This window comes from Malaclemys terrapin, chromosome 11, assembly GCF_027887155.1.
Source record: "Malaclemys terrapin pileata isolate rMalTer1 chromosome 11, rMalTer1.hap1, whole genome shotgun sequence".
In the NCBI taxonomy this organism is placed as follows: Eukaryota; Metazoa; Chordata; order Testudines; family Emydidae; genus Malaclemys; species Malaclemys terrapin.
In genome coordinates, this window is record NC_071515.1 from 42,430,345 (window position 1) to 42,447,513 (window position 17,169).

Below are 17,169 nucleotides of genomic sequence, written 5' to 3' on the forward strand. Positions count from 1 at the left end.
CAAAATGGGAGGCGGGGGCCAGGAAAGCTAAAGGACTTTACTCTAAGAGTACTGTAGGCCTACCTGAAGGATTTTGCTAGAGGTTGGGATTGCACATGGCTCATTTGCACAGAAGCTCTCATTGGACCAGCCCATTGGTAATAAAATTACATACAAATTAAAGAGAAAACAGTGCAGAAGTTAAAGGTGAATTATATTTGAGAGACTGGTGGAAGACAGCAAAGACCTTCCAAGACTAATATGAGTATCTGGTATTGCATGGCACAGCTTGCAGCCAAACTTAACTTCAAATATGAGTAAGGTAACTTCTCCACTTAGGAGAGTACACATTATTCAATATTGTTAAATTTGAGATGAGATTATGAGACCTCAGTGTCCTAAAGATCAGCACTGCCTTACTTTAATGGAGGATTTTGGGGTTACTTTTCTTACTTCTTTTCCAAAATATAGAATGGCATTTCTATAAGTGAGGGAGAGGCTTTCCAGTGCACCAGAGGGCAAAACTGAAAACTTAGGTAGAGTATCAGGATGGCCCTCCTGACAGTGAAATCTCTAATACTCTCTTGAGACTGGTGGGGGAAGAGGTAGCACCATGCCTACCTGAGGTCAGGCTTTTTAGGGACTTCCCCAAACTATCTCCAGAGTAACAAGACTTCCATTAGTCGGACAAGCACTCAGGCTTGTTGAAAAATCCTAAAACAATGAGATGCAGGAGAAGAGAACAGAACAGACAAGACAGTATTTGTTGGAGACAGATATTGGTGTTGTGAAGCAATACTATGCAAAAGCAACCTCTTTCTCAGGAGCAATTTTCTTTGACTGCCTCGTCATTAGGGCTCCTCCGAGAGGTGGGCTGCTCTTTTAACAGAAACTTTTTCCCAGCATGCCTTTCTGGTGCTTTCCCTTTAAATCTGGCAGGGGCAGGCTCCTACAACTCTAAATTAGCCATCTTGCAAGTGGCTACTACTTCTCCCTTTACTAGTCAGTAAGTATTAACTTCTATTATACTTGACGCTATCTTCTCAGGACTGAGGAAAAAAACTTATAACCTGCAAGGGCAAGGTCCTCCTCTCCCATGTGAATATGTGGCTCTGTGGGGCTGTGTTTACTCTCACCTGTGGAAGACTGGGTGGGGGCTACTGCTTCTCCTCCTATGGCCATGGGACTCCTGATCAAGCTGACAGGCATTGCAAGTGCTGTGGATTGCTCTTCTACTGCAGAGTGTGAAAGTAGCACTGTATAGGAGGACTACACCTTGTAGACAGGGTCCTGGGGACTCCACAAACTGTGCACTTCATTTTGTTCCTCCTGCAAAGCAAAACATCCAAAAAACTATCAAAGCTATTAAAGGCAGAAGAACTGCATGTGAGGAAACCTAGGTTAGGCTGCAGTAAAATGGAGCAAAAAGCTGTGAACTAGTCAGAAGTCATGTGCATGGACTCTTGCTTTCCTACAGGCAGATTTCAGGTTATTGCGGGGATGGGGGTGTAAGAAAGGAGGTTGAGCTTGTGGCAGAAAATGGGTAATGTGTTCCTCAGCACACCTGATGGCCTCTTACCTGGCTTGCATGTGAGAGAAGCTGAACATAACTGCTCTGCAGCAATTAGGTTTTTCATTATCATAGTAAAGGGACTGGCACACAGATCTTGTGTCCATGCTGATAAATGTTCATAAGTTACACAAGGCTGGGTTCTGTGCTGAATATTTGTAAGGAGAAAGTAAGACCTACATCAAAACTAGTGCTGAAGTAGATTAAGAAAGTACATTTGTCCTTGAAAAGTGAAAAAACCTGAAACAAAGTGTGTGTGTTTTATTTTATTTTTTGAAGTGGTGTTTAATTAGTTTGAAATAATTTTCATTCTGAATTAAATCAGTGATAGTTATTTTAAAAAACTATTTAAAAATAGTGGTAGGCTTGTTTGTCCTTCCTCCTAACCACTGATGTCTACTAATGCAATCAGTGTTAGTCACACTCCCTGAAGAAGGGCTGTTACCTTGTAGTGGTTGTAAAAAAAGAGAGAGAGAAGTCCTGAGAAAAAGAGCTTCAAAGTCTCCTAAGCATGTAACTTTTCCACTGGCACCAGCTAGTTAATATTTTAAGGAATACTGAAACAAAATGAATTAGCTAAAAATTCATGGAAATTAATTAATTTTACTTGGGGGGAAGAAACTGATATTACAATAAATAATTTGAATAAACTCCAAAAATTTTACTATATTGTTCCTCTAAAGTAAATGTTATTTATGTAGTGAACACTGTGTGTGACCGTCTGGATGGTGGTCTCTTGCCAGGGGATTTTACAATCTAAAAGGAATTACAATTCATTTGTTAAGGGTACTAGCTGGCAACAAGTGTTGATAGTTGTCAATATCAGGGTCATATTGGTCAGCAACAGGTGTCTTAATTCTATGTCTTAAGTCCGTTTTTTTTTTTTTTTTTTTTTCTCATGACTACATCCCATAGCAGAGGCACCAAGAACTCTAAAAAAGCCTGAAAAATAAACTGCAGAACCACTAGCAAGCATTTTGGGTAAGTGTTAGAAAAACAAATGAGAAGTTAGAGAGCCTGTGTGCTTACAAAGAGAAGACCAACAAACTACCAGTCTTGGATATAGTGACTAGAGCTAATGCCATGTATGTATTTTATCTTGATTTCAAGTAGTAAAAACACTTTTATCATACGGCACCAGCCATAGGCCTCAATTGCAATTGGGGCCCAATTGTGCTAGTTGCTGTAGAAACATGTACAGTTCAGGTTTTGCTGCTGACTCAAATACAATGGGTAACAGAACGGGTAAGGTTGACCTGTAGACCACAAGCCAAAAGGCTTTTTGGGTGCTGAAAAATATGAAAACCCTCTTATTTAAACCCAATACTCCTCTATATACAGAGACAAAAAGGAGGTGGAGCCTAAGGCATAATCCATATGTTAATTACCATTTGAGATAATAACACTTCAAAGTGTATTGTTGTGCAGTAAGTGTCCACGTGGGATTTAGAGTGGAATAGTTAGTGAACTTTAAATTCACACCCTACCTATCTTAGACTTGCTTTCCTCTGTAGTCTAAATTATCAAGGCAATCCAGCATATGGCTGGCAGCAAAGATCAATGTAAACAGATACTCCTAAAATTACACTGGTCTACAATTTTTAAGTGGTCTGCTTCAGAGATAAAATGTGCTATTTATTATGTATTTTGATGTGCTGAATTCAAATATGACAACTAAAACAACTGATTGACTACTGTTTCTAAGATATTTAAGTTTTTACATTTTATGTCTATGTATATTGTGTAGACAGTAGAGTTTTAATCATAAATTGTAAACCTAGGTCTTTTCATGTGTTTATGGTTGCTTTACAGGATAATATTTCACCTGTCTTGTTTATGTAACACTTTAAAAATCAGCAAAAGGGTTATATAAATCAAATTTATTATGAAACAAAAGGCAAAAAACTATTATGTATATAGTTTAGTCCTATTCAGTGTCTACTAGGCGCTTCTTGGCTTGTCTCTTGTATTCATTAAATGGAGCATCTCTTGTCACTGTCCAGAAATAGTCTGCAAGCATTGATGGGCTCCATTTGCCCTGATAGCGTTTCTCCATTGTTGCAATGTCCAGGTGAAATCGCTCGCCGTGCTTGTCGCTCACTGCTCCGCAGTTCGGTGGAAAAAAATCTAGATGAGAGTGCAAAAAATGTATCTTTAATGACATGTTGCAACCAAGGCTTTTGTATGCCTTGAGGAGTTTTTCCACCAACAACCTGTAGTTGTCTGCTTTGTTGTTTCCGAGAAAATTTATTGCCACTAACTGGAAGGCTTTCCATGCCGTCTTTTCCTTGCCACGCAGTGCATGGTCAAATGCATCATCTCGAAGAAGTTTACGAATCTGAGGACCAACAAAGACACTTTCCTTTATCTTAGCTTCACCTAACCTTGGAAATTTTCCACGGAGGTACTTGAAAGCTGCTTGTGTTTTGTCAATGGCCTTGACAAAGTTCTTCATCAGACCCAGCTTGATGTGTAAGGGTGGTAACAAAATCTTCCTTGATTCAACAAGTGGTGGATGCTGAACACTTTTCCTCCCAGGCTCCAATGACTGTCGGAGTGGCCAATCTTTCTTGATGTAGTGGGAATCTCTTGCACGACTATCCCATTCGCAGAGAAAACAGCAGTACTTTGTGTATCCAGTCTGCAGACCAAGCAAGAGAGCAACAACCTTCAAATTGCCACAAAGCTGCCACTGATGTTGGTCGTAGTTTATGCACCTCAAAAGTTGTTTCATGTTGTCATAGGTTTCCTTCATATGGACTGCATGACCAACTGGAATTGATGGCAAAACATTGCCATTATGCAGTAAAACAGCTTTAAGACTAGTCTTCGATGAATCAATGAACAGTCTCCACTCATCTGGATCGTGAACGATGTTGAGGGCTGCCATCACACCATCGATGTTGTTGCAGGCTACAAGATCACCTTCCATGAAGAAGAATGGGACAAGATCCTTTTGACGGTCACGGAACATGGAAACCCTAACATCACCTGCCAGGAGATCCCATTGCTGTAGTCTGGAGCCAAACAGCTCTGCCTTACTCTTGGGTAGTTCCAAATCCCTGACAAGGTAATTCAGTTCACCTTGTGTTATGAGGTGTGGTTCAGAGGAGGAGGATGGGAGAAAATGTGGGTCCTGTGACATTGATGGTTCAGGACCAGAAGTTTCATCCTCTTCCTCGTCTGACTCAAGTGAGAATGATTCTGGTGCATCAGGAACTGGCAGTCCTTCTCCGTGGGGTACTGGGCGTATAGCTGATGGAATGTTTGGATAATGCACAGTCCACTTTTTCTTCTTTGACACACCTTTCCCAACTGGAGGCACCATGCAGAAGTAACAATTGCTGGTATGATCTGTTGGCTCTCTCCAAATCATTGGCACTGCAAAAGGCATAGATTTCCTGTTCAACCACTGGTGAAGATTTGTTGCACAAGTGTTGCAGCATATGTGTGGGGCCCACCTCTTGTCCTGATCTCCAATTTTGCAGCCAAAATAAAGGTGATAGGCTTTCTTAACCATAGTGGTTATACTGCGCTTTTGTGATGCAAAAGTCACTTCACCACAAACATAGCAGAAGTTATCTGCACTGTTCACACAAGTACGAGGCATCTCTGCTCACTTTGGCTAAACAGAAATGTGTCCCTTTGCAAAATCAAACACTGACAAATAAGAGAGCATGACAGTGTATGATTTCTAGAGCTGATATAGGGCAATTTGTTCAGCAGAGTGATGTAAGCTTCGTTATGATTGCATCATCCATGATTTCTAGGAATAACATGATGCAATTCATATCATGTATGACACAATACCAGCTTCAGATTGCATCATTCATTGTTTTGCCTAAAAAGCAAGTACTGTCCAAACCCGGTCATAGATTTATTCATAGATCCAGTCAAAGATGTATTTTAGTCATTTCTGGTTTAAATTGAGATCCCTTCCCTTTATAACTCACTTATCCTCTGCCATTCCCAAGTCAAGGGTCGTATATACTGACCTAATAGCATATCTTGAAAACTAGAGCCAATCAACAATTTTAAGCATCATTTTCGTTCTCAGTGACCCAGAATTAGTAAAGTTTGACTACATTTATTTCAGAAGCATTTTGGCTGCAGAGCAGTGTTATAGGGCCAGTTCCTCAGATGGTGTAAATCCGGGTAATTACATTGGCTGAAACAAGGCTGTCAATTTACTTCAGTTGACGAGTTGGCTGATAGTGTGTGCTATGGGGAAAACCAAAAAGATGAGACCTGGGAGTATACTTGTACAATGCCTTTTTGTGCCTGTGCCTTTGAGACATGCTAACTTATCTTCCCTAGGAAGGCAGTGCTGGAAGAATCTACATTCATGTTGGTTTTTTTAATTTTTGTACAGTCCTGACATGTTTGCTACAATCATATTGGATTAGATTAGTGGTGTTTCCTCATTCATATGCCATAAAAATACCCTCTGTATATATTTTAAAGAATATATAATGCTAAGTTATATTTTGGCCAAAGTCTGCATGAAATCTGTATAATTTAAATTTCATAAAAATTGAATATACAGCCAAAGTCACAAATCCATTTTCTTTGCTGATTCCTAGCTGCATTTTAGTAAATGTGTCCCAAAGTAGTTCTATCCAGACCTTGCTTTCCTCTTTCAAATTGTGGGAAGTGTTGCATAGCAGTCAATTGTTGGTGCCCACAAGGCTTGATGCTTTTCATAGGTCTTTGGAGTGTGTGTGGTTTTTTGTATGTTTGCTTTTTAAAAAGGATCATTCCAAGGTCTTGCTGACTTAGTCATGTGTATTTAGCATGGCCTTCTTCCCAGAAGGGTGGAGCGCGGGAAGATATTTTGACACTTACTTTTGGAGATGTGATATTACATCACATGCTGCAAAGATCAGTGCGTTCCTCTTCTCTGGAAGGAGAGTTGTGGTGATGTGAGGCATGTACATAGTTATTGAAGGCCGAAAAGGGCTGTGTGAATATGCTGTTTCAACCTGCTGCCACTCCCCCTGATGTAAATAGCACAACTAAGTCCCTGCTGCCTGAAGGAGCTTCAGCTTGGTGGGGAGGAGGAGAGGTGGGAGAAAGGAAAAGAGGTATCCAACACAGAATGAATTTCCTTTGATCTCCGTAGTGCAGCAAGAAAACTCTCGTCTCTCCCCTTCCACATCTTATGATGCTTCTTAAATTCCCTTCAGTTTATCAATACAGTCTCTCCAGAGCCCTATACCTGAAGTACCCGATTAGATAGATTAGTTGGGTGTGGATGTGATGAACAGGCTCACTAGCACTTTGGTCCTAGCCCCTCATTGCAGGTTTCCTCCATTTGCACACCTGCACTCTCAACAGAAAAAGTCTGAGTTTATAATGCCAAGTCTCATAACATTGTTTCCACAAAATGCTCCTTGTTGTTTTTTACTCCCGCCTCCTCTAACATATGTAAGTTATTAAGGAATGTAGACCTTTTATATGATGATGACTATGACTTACTGAGCAGCAGACATAACTAAACAAGCACCACTAAGACCGAGACTGCCAAGATATTTTTCATTTTTAAAATAATTTTTCCTGGCTACTATTTAGAAGCCCTAATTGAAATCCATTTTTTTTCACTGAAAATATTTCCCTTTGTTACAAGTGTGTGCCGAGAGTTTATCATGGGAGGGTTGGTCATTAGTGCTAGGTTAATGGCCTTGAAAATTTCTTACAAAAACATCACGGAAGAATCTGCTTTATAAACAAGCCAAAAATCACATGCAAAGAAAAAAAAATTACAAGGATTTTGCAACCAGAAGAAAAATCAAAGCATGTCAAATTGTAGGGCTAATACCCATAACCTAATAACCTTGTAAACTTCTGTTTTCATGACTCACAGAACCACTAGTACTGCATTAGCTGAAGCATGTTTCCTAGGCCACATGATGTACCTTTGCCCCGCAGATTCAATTACTCTCTTCTGAACGTTACATATAAAATATGTTTGTAGATCTGGCAGGACAATGCAACTTTTGTGTATATGGTTGGAGTGGAAAATAAAGCTGTATAAACAGCCTGTCAATAGTAAGACAAATTAAATAGAACTAGCATGTATCTAGAAATTAATTGGCTTTAGTGATGTCTCTTACATCTGTGGTGAGACTTCTTAAAATTGTTTCAAGATAAGTGCCCAATCCTGTAAGCAGAACTCTGGTTAATTCAATGAGAATTTCACACAGGAAGGATTGAGCTTCACATGATATCTTCATTTATTCAAAACCAATTCCAGTCAATGTCAATCAGAACTATTTCTGATTCTAACCTTGAGCGAAAAGTTAGTTTTGGTTTATTATCTAAAAAAAATTAGTAACCATTTAAAACACAGCTGCAGTCAGTTTAAGGGGATACTTAGCTATAAATCTCTGTACAGTTTGTTTTTTATGCAACAAAAATAAAATGACCATAATCAGAACTCCCTCATCCTATTTAATTTCCTAGCCTTTTTATTTACAGCTTTGATAGCTTGAATAGATTTAAACGTGTCGAAAGGCAGGAGGCTCCAGAGGCATAGCGAATCTCCTTCAACATGCCACACCATTCTTTCGTCTCGTCGTCATACCTGCAATTAACAAAATACTGTGAATACAGATCCACTTCAGTTTCTTAGCTCTTTGAGCTTGACCTTTCTCCTTGGACACATGTATAAAAAGGAGAATAATCCACATGTCAAGAGCTCCCAGCAGCCTTTGTGTTAAACTGTTACTATACAAGAGCCCTTCTATTCTCCCAAAGAGAATGTTAGGATGCTCTGATTCCTTCCCGCTCCCTTTGTCCCTTTATCTTAGTATTGGCTAGGCACCTTGCAGCATGTTTCCCTCATCCCTGGAACAGTGTCCTGGTGCCTGTTCTCCAAGTATCCCCTCTCTCCTCTTCCAATCATTCCTCAAACTCATTTCTTCCCAGAATCCTTTCTACCTTCCCACCAATTGCTCCCCACACCTTAAATTATCTGAACAATTCAGGAGTTGCAGACTATATGGGATTTTTCACATATATTAGCTAATTCAGATTCAAACTCTAGAATGTGTGTGTTTGTGACTCTCCCTAAGGGAGTTTGCTCTAGAAGTTTATATGTGGATTGCAACTCATCTATCTATTAGTGTATGTGAATGCAATAATAGGGATAATACTCTCCATTTTGCTGTCTCTTTCAGATCACCCTGCATAAGAAAACATGATGAGCTTGAAATTGTTTAGGCAATGTAAGAAAGAGGCTTGCAGCATTGTATACAAGGTGACATTAGCCAAAAAGTCAGAGTGCAACAGGTATTTCACTTTATGGAGCTGAACAGACCCAGAAATACTACACCCCACTCTCCTTTTACTATACTTTGCTATAGCCTGCAACTGGTGGGATGTGACTATATTGTTTACATCACTTCACCAGACGGTGGAACTATTCCCCAGGTCCAAGTCTCACAACTGTATTACTTCATTACACACAAAGATTGTGCTCACCAGACACTATGACAACCAGTCCCTTAAAATGTATATAAATAGTTCATTTATGAAATGAAAGGGTAATACTGATTTGACTTACTCCCTAGCTTCTATAAACCTCAAGGTGAATTTTCCATTTAGGAAATGTGATTACAGTAGAACTTACTTCCATATGTCATTAACTTCATTTGGTGCAAATTCCTTGGACTCAAGTTGAACCATAGCAAAACCGCCAATAGCATACAGGGATCCATTCAAGTTGACTAAACTGATAGAGCTTCTCTCCTGGGGGAATTCAGGCATAACCTCCCACCTATAAGTTATTTATAAACAAAACCAAATCAGTCAGACAATATTTAAGAAACATTCTGTTCAAAAAGGGAGAAGTATCTGGGATAGCCCATGTTGACAGCTATGGTTGGCAGAAACACAAGGGTTAAGGATTAGTCTGAGGAGCCTTAGCATGTGGGAAAGCCCATAGTGTACCAACACTGACATTCTGCTTCTCCATTCACCAGCATTAAGGCCAAAGTGTGCATGCTCAAGATCCTTTATGCAGGGAAGGCCCTCATTTCCTCCTGCTGCAACCTCCAAAGGTGCCTGTGTGCTTTCTGTTCATTCTGTTGAACCAGCATTAACATAATGGCACAAGAAGAGTCAAGCTCATTAGCATTGTTAGGAGTTTTCCACTGCAACATTACTCTCCCCTATGCAGAATCATGGCGTAAAAACCTAAAACACTTGCACAGGTAAACCCAATCCTGCTGGATAGGGCCAACGGGCTCAATTTTCCTCTCATGCTGATGTAACCCATTCACTCCAATGGAGTTATTCCTGATTTTCAGCAGGGTAAATGCAACAAGAATGTTAGACTTTCCTGATAAGATAGGTTTAAATGCAGAATGCGAGTGTAAGAGAGCCATAAAAAGTATTAAAGAAGGATGATAGATAAAATTACCTATATTCTGACTTTTCATTTTGCCCAATGCTTGACAAAAGCATTTCTACAGGAAAAGGTCAGAGAGTAGAAGCTAAAGTCAAATATATTTTTCCCTACATTAATAATTTTTTGGTAAAACTTCAATTTTTTATATTTTTAGTTTAATTCTAAATATGACCTGCTCTGGGACAGAATATATTTAACTTCAAGTGTATCTGCTACGTAAAAGATCAGCATATCTTCTAATTAGACTTTATGGATTTTACAGTAATCTCATTACAATTATGACCTACCATAAATAGTCAGTATAATTTGTAATTAAGAGCATGGTTTTAAAACTGAAAATCTGCTTGGAACTTTTATATTAAATAGTAATTATTTGTGAAGCAAATAGTTTATCCTGAAATGTTTTCCCCTGACCTTAACTAACACCTTTACCATTTTCCCCACAATAAAATAAATTAAAAATAAGGCAACTTAGTCACTAAAATTCAAATTAAAAAATTATTTTAAAATGGTCTGGATATGCACTCACTTATTAGTGGTGAGGTCGAAGGCTTCGACAGAGGCTGAAAGGCCTTCTTCAGTGACACCTCCTGCAATCACAATTTTGCCTTTATGGACAGCCACTGCAAACATTGAGCGAGCCACTTTCATGGGAGCCAGATCTCTCCAGTCTCCCTTCTTGGGATTGTATATAAATACCCTGTTAGTACATTTCCTGTGGGGGAAAAAGAAAAACTCTAAGCATCTCTGGTAAATCCTTTGAATAGATAAGTTTAAGGAGACACCTAATTTAAATGGATTTTTTGTGTAACGAAGAGCGGCACATACCTACATCCGCAGTGTTCCTGCTCATCACACTTATGTTAGAACTAGGTAAATGGCTAAACACATGTGGGTGGGTGTGGTGGGGGGCAGGGAGAAGAGAGATAGAAAGAAGAACTAGTCACTTTGGTTTTTTTTAATGCTAATATGTTAACTAGATCGTCCTGATTGAATTTGCTCTCCCAAGTGCATTTAGTGCTGTATGAGGACTTTTAATTCTTGTAGAAGTCAATACATACAAGCACAATTTATTAAACCAACTACATGGTTTGACAAACCTCTGTCCGTGTCTGAGCCACGTTAATTATTATCTTCCTCCTTCTCCTGACCTGAGGTTCTCTCATTTCTAACTTAGACTGTATGCTCTCTAGGGCAGAGACAAGGCCTTGTGAGTTTCTGTAAATCCCCATTCACATCCATAGCACTGGATATAAATGTTATGCTATTTACACAGTGCCATAATGTGTATGGTGCTTTACACACAAGAAAAAATGTCCCTGTTTCATACAGCTTGATTAAGATGGCATGTGTTGAGGGATGGTAACAAAGAGAGGGGACTGAGCACAAGGATTACTACAATAAGATCGCACAGTTGCTTTAGTTGATTATATATAACCCTCACAATATGTGCATTAACACTTACGATACTATCACTAAGTGTGGAAGACTAGAGTTGATAGGAAGAAATGTGTATTTAAGGAGAGATTTGAGGTGTAGATATAGCAGATCAGGTCAGGATACGAGGTTATTTGCTTAGGGGCTACAGTGTAGTTTAAGATAACCAAATAACTAACACTGAGGACTTTTATTCTTTTTCAGAATATTCTGTTTTGGAGAGATGTATCCACAAAATATGAATAATGTACCCAAATAAAAAGCTGCAGGGGGAAGTCTACTGTCTGTGAACTAGACACTTTTAAAATGTAATTTATATATCATAATTTCTTGGTTACAGGAGTCAGGGTTTCCTCAAGCTATCTTCTAATGTAGTGGTTGTGTTGCATTAGTGTTCAATGTTGGAAAATTCTAACTCCTCCACACACATTTGCATCTTTATCCTTATTTACAGGAAAAATAAGACAATTTGCTCATTGAGTTCTTGAAATCCTCATTTGATATCCTGTACGTGAAGAGCAAGCATTTCACTTCTAGTTTCTACTGGAATAGGAGGATCACTTTCACTCCAGGAGAACAAGACAGCAGCACCAAGTAGAGTGATGACCAAGTTGTATAGTAGACAACCTGCTTTTAGAAATTAGCTCATTTCTGATTGTAGCAGACATCTCTGGCACTTGTCAAGCAACCTTATCATGGTGTCCCCATGTTATTTTTTTTACACTGAGACATATCCTATTTCCACTCATGCTCCTAGTCTTTCTTACTTTAATGAAATCATCATAGTATGGCTCCAACTACAGTGCTAACAAGGCTTTGCAATTTGGAATGATTAAAAACAGGAGTTTCAGTAGCTGGATACAGTCCTCAATGTGCTGCAAGTGTTTTTCGTGTATAATCTGACCAAGAAGCTAGGAATAAGAACCCAATGAGAAACCTTGAATCACGTATGCACAACAGAACATTGTATGACACAGAAACAAGAAAGCCAGCTACTCAAGCCAATTGGCCATAATAATAGGTATACAGTACTTTACATTATAATGGATATTTTGTAGACATCATAATGTGATTCCATGTACCAAACCCACAACCAGTTGCAAATAAACGTGAGCTTTGATTGCTGAGTGTGAGGACACCCAACTAATCAATGGTACCAATTGCCATGAAATTATTTGGTACTCACTTGTCATCAGTCTTTCCTCCAAGACAGTATATCATCCCATTGTGTGAAATTGTTGCATGGCCATATACTTTGAGTGGAAGCTTTTTCGCCTCACTCCATTTTACTGCCCTGGAATTGGAAGATCATACTATTAAGGCAATTTAAATGAAAAAAGGTTATTTTAAACTTGCTCGGTAAACATAAATTGTTAACGTACACAGGATCATAGCACAATACTGAATCCAGAGACTCCTCTGTCTGAAGGTCCTTTCCTGCAATTACATACAATTTGTTGTCTGACTCTCCCAGACCAAAAAGGCATCTGGCTGAAGGCAGTGGAGGAAGGCCTATCCATTCACCAGCAATGCTATCCAGCTGAAAGAACATCAAAATAGGAAATGTCAGGAAAGATGCATAGTAAAAGCCCACACAATGAAAACTGGGTGAAATAGATTTAGATGCAGTAAGTGGATCAGTAGTGTTCCACATTATATTTATTCTAACTGCCCATTCATTGGATCAGCTGACATGTGCCAACTTTTACCTCCCCCCCCCCCTCCGCCTAACACTGCTGGAGCAATAAAAGTGCTCCTCTCATTGCAGTGCTTCAAAAGCTCTTAGGATCTTAGTGTGCACATAGAGTGAAGGTGAATTGTGACTTTTTTTCTACAAGACATAAAGGAAGGAAAACAAAATAAAATACTTGGTTTCTGAGCAAACCAGGAGGGAAGCAGTGTAATGACAAGTCTCCAGTCCCACTAGTCATAATACTGATTTTTCATCTGACACACTCAGAAGATTTAGTTTCCATTCACTTTCGCTGTGCTGTAAGCAGTTATAGAAGAGGAACAATGGGCAGAGGAAAACCGTGGGATGTTTTCAGAGACCTACACTATATGAAATTGATTGATTTGTTTCTACCTATGTCCTTGCATAACCCCCCTCCCTGTAGTATCTGAGTACCTCCCCAGCAGTTAAGAATAGAAATCTTTTTCTTCCTTGCTTTCCAGCTTACAGACATGTGTGCGCACGCTCAAAGTAGTGAGGTTTGTATTTAGCTCTGAAAAGTGAGGTGCATGGTTATTCTTGTCCCTTGTGGAAATGAGGTCCATAGTGTAGGTCCAGCTCCAGTGAAACTTCTGGCTCCAAAGCTCACTAGTTTCCTCCTGTTGGTCAACAGTTTATATGTTGCAGCGGAACTTGGGAACTAATGGACATAGATTCCTCAGGTAGTTAAGGCCAGTTCAGGCAGAGCTTTGCGTATCAGGACAGAGAAACTCTTGCATCCTATTCATTATAGCTGATAAGATAATCAGTGAATCAGCAGTGTAACTGGTGTGGGGAATTTCCTTTTGCGTATAAGTTCTGATGGAGTAATGTACAATTAGGGGCACATTTCTTGATGGGCAGTAACTTAGTTTTCTCCCACCTTGTCAGGCACTTAATGAAGTGGTAAGGCCAGTGAGGCAGAAGTGGTGGTGAAGTGGGGACTTATGAGGAGTGGAAATGTTGTAGGTCTACCATGTTAAAACTTTGAAGGAAACAATCACCAAGCTGGTAGTGCAGAAGAGTAGAGATATTTTAGTAGTGAGCAACAGCAGCAGCACTTAAGAGTAGCAATGGGGTGGATAAGTGGGATGGGGACAGGAGGGCAGCAGAAATTCAGGGCATGGATCAGGGAAAGATGTAAAAAAGGATTCTGGAAATTACATCAATTACTAGCTTCACTCCTATGGTATATGTGTCACTAAAAACCCCATGATAGAATTATAGCCTGATAATTCAGTTCTAATTCTAGATTAGATTATTTCCTGAAACCAATGTAACACCTGCACTGCAAACAAATTTTTGTAGCAACTCTTGTACTTCATTGATTAGTGCTTTATGTCTATGTAAGGAAATGAAACAGTACTAATGTAATCTCTCTCTAGAAAACCAACAGTTCTTTCTCAAAATCTGTACCCAGTTCATTACCTTAGTATCTGAATGTGATATATTAATCCATAGCTCATGAAACAGTTGCAATAATTGCTATTTTCAATATCTGCCAATGACTTTAAAATTATATAATTTAGTATTGCCTTGCTGTAGCATATGCTAACCAAGGATCTGATCTTGTACTCTTTAGGCTAATCTCCCACTGAAGTCAAGAATTTGGAAACAGAGCATACCATCAAATAAATCAAGAGATAGTTGAAATACCCAAGGGTACAGAATGTAACTATGTATCTAAAAACCTCAGGATAAGTTTGACATAAGCATACTCCTTGAGCTTTTTTGTGTGTGTGCTAATTTTATGATATCTGTGTCACTATAGTTAAGGCTCAGCCATAGTTTGTATTAATAAATCTTACATTTACATGGATTTAAATGTTCACATACACTCTAGGCTGAAATATAGTATTTGGAGCATTATTACAGGCTGTTTGCCAATTTAAGAAGGTTGTATTTAAACTGACATATCTCAAATTACTTCAAGCTTTATAATTTTGGCAATCTGCCACCCAACATGATAGGACACCTACTGATGTTTTTTGGGGCGGGGAGGAAGAGTTAAATTGGTTAGGACACTAAGGGCCAGATTTTTAAAGGCATTTAGGAACCAAAAGATGCAGCTAGGCGCCTAGTGAGATTTTCAAAAGTGCCTAGGCACCTCTGATTGAAATCAATAGAAGTAAGGAATCTAGGCACTTTTGAAAATCCCACTAGGTGCATCTTTAGGTGCCTTTAAGAACTCACCTAGGCCTTAATCCTGAACGACACAGAGAACATGCAATTCCCATGGACTTCACTAGGAGCACTGGATGCTCAGCACTTCTTAAGAATGTGCCCAAAATGCATATTTTCATAAAAGCTTTTGTTTTAATAGGAATCAATTTAATATAGAAACCTGCCATTAAGGCATCTGTTAAAAGCCAAACAAGTCAAGTGAAAGATGACATTTGTCCCTAATGGACTATGCTGTTCTGGGAGGAATTTCAAAGACTACAGCAACAAGCAAAACTTTTATAGGAAAAATCATGTGACTGAAATGAATTAAATCAAAGATTACCCTATTCTACATTTAGAGTTAGAGCTAAATGCTCTTCAGTAACTTGCAGAAAGTCTGTTTTTAATGTCATGCTAACACCATACTGATATACCAATGAATATGAGGTTTATACCTGGAAGAAGTATGACTGTAAAGGTTGATCCTTGTTCTCCTCATCCACATACAGTCCTCCGACGACATAGACCTGATTTTGTTTGGTGACTATGCTGGAATGATTTCTGGGAATCTGTTCTGCCAGGGCTGCCAGGAAACATTCATTCTCTACAGGGTCATAAGCCACTGCAGCTGTGTCATTGACCAGAAGAATAAGGTCTTTGACAAACATACCATGTCTCGGAATGTCATTGAGGTATCCAGGGAGTAAATCTTCATCCCCTACATCACCATTTACTTCCCCTTCACCTGACTTTCCTTTGCTTACAGCAGGTTCAGGCAATTTTCCAGCAAAGGCATCCTTAATAACCTTGATTTTTTTCTGAAGATCTGAGTTGCTTTTGATTATATCATCCTTCTCAACATGCTCCTTGAAATATTTTTCTGCCATAAGACGAAAACGAATGCAGTCAAAGACTTCTCCCAGGCTCTTTATTCTGTTCTCTTTGTCTGTTCGGACCCATGTCATTACTGCTTCAAATACCACTTCTTCCTTTTCTACATTTAAGCTGTCAGGTGAAATAACTGAGATGAGCTCATGGGGGGCAAGCTGCATGAAGTCCTCTTCTTTGCAAATCTGCACAAAATGGTCTGACACAAAGTCACGGGCAGACAATGCAAGTCTTGGGCAGTCAAGGAGGAGACCTAATCTAAGGATGGCTAGACAATTACCAACAGCAAGTCTTTTCTGAAGATAGGAGACACATACAGTGAATACAGAAGGGATCTGAAAGCGGCTGGCCAAAGCAAAAATATCTTGCACATTAGAATCGTTGAGATCAATACTTGCAGAGTAAAGGTACTTGACAATCAGATCCAGGATGCTAGGGTCCACATTGTCTAGAACTACCTCCTTTTTTTTCTCTTCACTTTGCTCAGATAAGAAATACTCACGGAAATAAGGACTACAAGCTGATAGAATCAATCTGTGGCAAGGTAAGCTTTTATCACCAGCTTTTAGATAGCAATCAATGAACTTTTTCTCATCCAGGAGTTCCTTGAGGCCATCCTGAAGAAGCGTGGATTGGTAAAGTCGAAGTTCTTCAGTGAGTTCCCTTTGGGAATCCATTTTGTGAATAATATGGGTGTGTGGGGGGAAACTGAAAGCTTTAGCTGTTGTCGGCACTAAGGTCTGCCTGTAAAAAGGCAGATCAATGTGCTTTGCCTAGCCTGAAGTCTCTGTAATTTAATCCTTCCAACTAAATATAGGTACAGCCTCTTACAAGTTGGAATTTAGGGTGGATGGTGGTGTGGAAAGAAGAGTTGCTCTGGCAGCTGTCATAGATTGAAAGAAGCAACTGTTGCTTTTAGTCACTAAGGGCAATCATTATGCATATTTAATCACTGAAACTTGCAGAGTAAGATATTACTCAATGTAAGTAAGGATGGCAGAAACTGGTCTT

The 17,169-nt window shown here is 39.3% G+C and overlaps 1 protein-coding gene across 1 annotated transcript; it reads right to left on the reverse strand.

The window, feature by feature from the left end:
* Positions 1 to 7,758: 7,758 nt before the first annotated feature.
* On the reverse strand, positions 7,759 to 16,913 carry KLHL41 (kelch like family member 41). The gene is made up of 6 exons (XM_054043854.1): positions 15,726 to 16,913; positions 12,779 to 12,936; positions 12,583 to 12,690; positions 10,489 to 10,674; positions 9,180 to 9,326; positions 7,759 to 8,132 (listed from the first exon to the last, which is right to left on the reverse strand). Exons 1-6 carry the CDS (start codon positions 16,833 to 16,835, stop codon positions 8,021 to 8,023), a joined length of 1,821 nt encoding a protein of 606 aa, XP_053899829.1. The 5' UTR covers positions 16,836 to 16,913; the 3' UTR covers positions 7,759 to 8,020.
* Between the last annotated feature and the right edge of the window lie 256 nt (positions 16,914 to 17,169).